The sequence below is a fragment of the Etheostoma cragini genome, chromosome 14 (assembly GCF_013103735.1).
Source record: "Etheostoma cragini isolate CJK2018 chromosome 14, CSU_Ecrag_1.0, whole genome shotgun sequence".
In the NCBI taxonomy this organism is placed as follows: Eukaryota; Metazoa; Chordata; class Actinopteri; order Perciformes; family Percidae; genus Etheostoma; species Etheostoma cragini.
Genome location: NC_048420.1, coordinates 10,560,451 through 10,565,545, shown reverse-complemented (window position 1 = coordinate 10,565,545; position 5,095 = coordinate 10,560,451). Strand labels below are relative to the sequence as shown.

Here is a 5,095-nt window from a genome sequence, read left to right as displayed (position 1 = left end):
ACTCAAAAGTTTAAAAGAACTTTTTCTGAAAGTTTGGATTTGATATGCTTAATTTCAAAACCTATTTTCTTTTTATCACACAGATACATGTGTGAGTTCTACACATGGTATTTCTACAGCTCACGTGGCAGCCAGAACACACAAAAAAACACAAATAAGATCTCCTAACTGTGCTGAGGGACTATTTTAAATATTCAAATGTATTCATGCTGTCTCAGACTGGGATGTGTCTTAAAATTTAACAAACGACTGTGTCAAACTTCATCATCATAGTAATGCTCCCACATTAGATCGCTGTGTTGTCAGTTAATTGTTTAGTTGTGAGGAGGGATTTAATCGCTACTGTTACTGACAGTTGGTTATTCTCCTGTAAGTCACGACACTGACAAAAGACAGACACTTCACTGAATTAGAAAATAGTTTAGCTGTGAAACAATCAAAATCTGACACTTGTAAAAAGAAATACATGTGACAGATCAGAAGATATGTACGATGTCAATGTTGTCCGGTATTTAATGGATGGTTTGACAGATGGACTCTGAGAAAATGGTTGCATTTCACTGGTTTTTGGTCGCTCTCTTACAGTGAATAGAGCTAGACGCTTTAGTAGACGTTTCTTTGATCCTTGATGCCGGGCATCTCTGCTGGCAGCCATCTTCTCTGTCTTGATCTGAAAAAACATACGGCAGAGATTATGAACATCATATGTTTACTGCTCTTTTTTCACTGAAATAATAAAAAGAAAATGTGAATTATATATACCTGGATCTAATGTGTTAACATTGTTAAAAGTAAAGTCTTATATTTTATACAATGCATTTACAATATCTGCAGTCAGTGATGAACATAACTTTAATAAATCACAAATAAACTCAAACTTCTTATTCCCAACTAAGGATAAAACCATATGCTGAGTGATAACGTTATATTGGAAGTTATGGTGGCTATGAATAGTGGAGTAATCAGTCAAAAGCATATCAAATCACACATAATTAACTACATTTCCACAGTTTTCAGAAGAAGTGAAATTATACTTACTTATAAGTATGTTAAAACATACTTATCTTAATAATTGAGTTTTACAAATATGTTGCTTTTACTAAACTTTAAAAAAAATAGTAAAACAAATCTTTTCCTGTTCAACTTTTTGAATTTCCATTTAGAGACACAAGAAAATAAGGGTTTACTTGCTAAATGTAATGTGCAAATTATTTTCTTTTCCCAATTATACTGTTTTGTCATAAGTAGCCAAAGTCGAGATCAAGATCCAAATGTGATTAATTGCACAGGCCTGGGTCTTATATAATTCACAAACTCCATTGATTCCACTGTCAAATTATAACTAAATGTTCTCCTTCCATGTAAACTGTGTATGTCAGTTAAGCACCAATTTGCGATCATCCCACAAGCTAACGATGTGTTCTAAAAGAAGTAAACCTCAATTAATCTTGCAACACTATGAAATTGTTTGCATCCAGAAGAGCTCTACTACAAATGTAGTCTGGCTGACAAATTGTTGTGTTAATGAAATCTAATGGCTCCACTATACACTTTTGATCTGAACAAATCCTTTCTATGCAAACTTGGTTGTTCAACACTGATGCTGTGCTGCTCTTTGCTGCCCTCACATGCCTCTTAAAAGAACTTGCTTCGCCTTTAGTGCAATGCACACACACATCCCACATCGGTTGAATCCCTAAAACACTGACTCTGTGAATCAAAAAATGTCAAAGTTGAAAAATGGCTTGTATTTGTACTTGCTGGGGCTGTTGTTGCCCCACATGGCTAAAAATGCATGGAATTTTCCAGACTCACCCTATAAGGAATAGAATTGAGCCTCTCTCACATGATAGCTTAGCCCCTCTGCTGCAGCTTTCCATTGCAGATTAGATCGTCACATAAGGGCTACATATCTGGTGCGTACCTGAGCTGCTGGCTTCCAAATTAAGGTAACCATCCAACAAGGAGCTGAAACCTGTGAGCCCCCCCATAGCAGCATAAGGAACATCCCTGCCTATGGGCCGACCACGGGCCTCCCTTTCTAGTTTTGTCTCAACCTGCAAAGACAATAATTTGATTTGAGTTCAAATTCAGTTCCAAGTGTGTAACTTTATGTAAATATATCTATAATACAAATCTATGTCCAGCACTTGCCTGTTTGTTTGCTTTTCTTTTTTTTTTTACACCAAGGTCCTACTTTTGAGGTTTGACTCTACTCACCAGGGTCTGATGGGAAGAGCTAGGCTGGCCACACCCACAGATGTATGGACTCTTGAACCCAGAACAGGACCTGCCTGAAAAAGGGATTAGAAAACAAGCATGTGGAAAATCAGCTTAAACATTTGTGCTAGAATGAATTGACTGTTGTCTTTAAATGTAGTGATTTCAGACGCACACTTTTTACACAAGTTGCCAGTAGCTTCACTGTGATCCTGAGGATAGTGTTTACACCCACAGCGGACAGGGGTTGCCCCCATCCGGGGAACATACTGGTAGGCAGAACAATGACATCCTCGGACCTGGCATGGTAGGGTCAGGGGTCGTTCAGAGGGAACCACTTCAAAGTCGGTCTTATGTTGCTTGTACCTGGATAAAATATATTACTCCCAAATGCATTTATTTATGTATTGCTGTATAATAGATGTGTGTGTGGGCGTGCAGGGGAGCAGCATGTCTGATTTCATGTGTTATTGAGTAATGTGCTAGCTACCTATGTGTACAGAAGCACTGTGTCTCAGGACCAATGAGTTTGCACTCGATACCTCCTGCAACCCCAAAGCTGACGTACAGCCTGTTTTTCACTCGTTGAGGGAGAACCTTCCTCTTGTACTCCTCATATTCCTCTGGAGTGAACAGTTTTCCTCCATCATCATCACCCACAATCCTTAAAAAAATTAAAACAGCTAAGAATCTTGTTGGCTTGAACAAGTACCGAGCTAACCTGCCCACAACAAAAGTTTATTGTATTTCTTTTAGCATTTGTATGATACTTGAGCTGTTGACGTTACATCCCTTCTCATGTTAGCATTGTTAGTTTTCACATGGTAGCTTGATCACAAGTGTTTAAATGTTTGAAAAAAAAAAACAGGAGATTATCTTAAGTCAGAGTTAGCGTTAAGAGTTAAATATCGTCTAATGTTGAGACAAACCTTTTGTACTCCCAGTAGTCATCCACTGCTTCTAAAGCCGATTTATCGAGACATATTGTCTCCATTGCCAAAACTGATGGTTGTGGGCTTTTTGTCTTCGACAGAAAAACAACTAGCAAGCTAGTTAACTAATGCTACTGTTTACCACAGTAGTTGCCATGGAAATGTTTGTAACGACCACAAACTGAACCGCAAGCGGGTCTCTTCCAGAGAAAGATAAAGTTTCTTCTTCTTTTTGGGCAGATTGCTACTTTTGTATAATACCGCCACCAACTGTACAGGAGTGTGTATTACCAGTCACATGCAAAAAGTAGTTCCACATCTTCTCTGTCTTGGCGTTTTAATGCATGAGCCAGTACCAATCTCTACTATTAGTAAGGTATAGCATTCAATTCTTTGTGACCTAATGTAAGTCTGTACGTTTTGTAAAGGGACTCTGGTTGGTTTAGTGCTAGCCGTTCTTGGAAAACAGAAAGGTCTTAAAACGGTGTCATGCTCAAGGGCACTTGGTATCTCTCCAGCTACCCAGCCACACTCCGTACTTTGATCCGTATGACAGTAGCTCAGGAGATTATGGAGATGTTTTAACATACACTGTGTATGCATCTTATTGATGGCTTCACTCCTTAGATACCATGGAGCACAAAAGTTTATTTCAACTATCAGGCTCTAAGTCACCATTGCTCCCTGTGTGCTGGTTGGCCGGCTTTGTCATTTAGGAAACTTGATCACAGGCCTTGTCTTATTGACAGTGGCTAGAATAGGTTTAAACCCCATGCTACAGTTGCTTAAAAATAAAAAACATCTTTTGGAAATTGATCTTAATGCCTTAATTCAAGAAATTTGGAAAATCCAACCTTTTAAGGCCACCAGATTTCTTTGTGAATGAATAATGTATCATAAATAAATGAATATTCTTCCTTAAAATACAGGGGGCATAAACATACATACCCCCCTATGTTAAATTCCCATAGAGACAGATATACTAATATTATTAAAGGCCAGTTATTTAATGGATCCAGGATACTATGCATCTTGATAAAGTTCCCTTGGCCTTTGGAATATCCCACGCATACATCACATACCCTTTACCACACTTAGAGATTGGCATGGGAAACTTTCCAGAAGATCATCTGTCGATGCAAATCAAACCAGCTATTAAGCTAAATTAAATAAAACCATGCCAATCTCTAGGTATGGTGAAGTGTATCTGATGATGTGGGGGGGGTGGAGGCTATTTTAATTCCAAAGGCCAATGGAACTTTATTGGTGTCGCTAAAAGATTGGATTTTCCTAAAGTGTTAGAAGTAAAGCATTAAGATCAATTTCGAAAAGATGTTTTTTTTATTCCTCTTATTAATCAACTTTAGCAAGGGCGTGTAAACTTATTCAAGCCACTGTAATTCATGCTTCCTTTATATCTGTGTACAATTATCCAACTGAAAAATGCCGGAGGCTCCTCCACTCTTGGGACATATTCACAAGACTTACTCTATCTCTATGTCCTCAACATCCATCTTGAAATGCAAAAGAAAGGATTCTGTGTATGCTGCTCCTGGGACTTAGAAGTTGTTGCTGCACACAGATCTTGGTCTAGTGGAGCTGGTCTTTAAATGTTTTCAAAAGTGGGATGAAGGTGTAGCAGAAGGGTACATCAGGTAGTAATTCAAATGCATTGACAGCTATTTGCCCCTGTGTGACCTAGGATGCTATCTATCTATCTAAATGGATAGATAGATAACAGACAATACAATTTCAAATCACGCCACACACACACATATACAAATCAGTGAGCACATCAATTAATTATTGCACACACATACTGTTTATATACACTACCGTTCAAAAGTTTGGGGTCACCCAAACAGTTTTGTGTTTTCCTGAAAAGTCACACTTATTCACCACCATACATTGTGAAATGAATAGAAAATAGAGTCAAGACATTG

The 5,095-nt window shown here is 38.1% G+C and overlaps 1 protein-coding gene across 1 annotated transcript; it reads right to left on the bottom strand.

Moving 5' to 3' along the window:
- Nucleotides 1-481: 481 nt before the first annotated feature.
- Nucleotides 482-3,409, bottom strand: fam221a (family with sequence similarity 221 member A). The gene is made up of 6 exons (XM_034892827.1): nucleotides 3,150-3,409; nucleotides 2,711-2,884; nucleotides 2,396-2,586; nucleotides 2,221-2,294; nucleotides 1,925-2,057; nucleotides 482-670 (listed from the first exon to the last, which is right to left on the bottom strand). The coding sequence occupies exons 1-6, from the start codon at nucleotides 3,212-3,214 to the stop codon at nucleotides 558-560; spliced, it is 750 nt and encodes a 249-aa protein (XP_034748718.1). The 5' UTR covers nucleotides 3,215-3,409; the 3' UTR covers nucleotides 482-557.
- Between the last annotated feature and the right edge of the window lie 1,686 nt (nucleotides 3,410-5,095).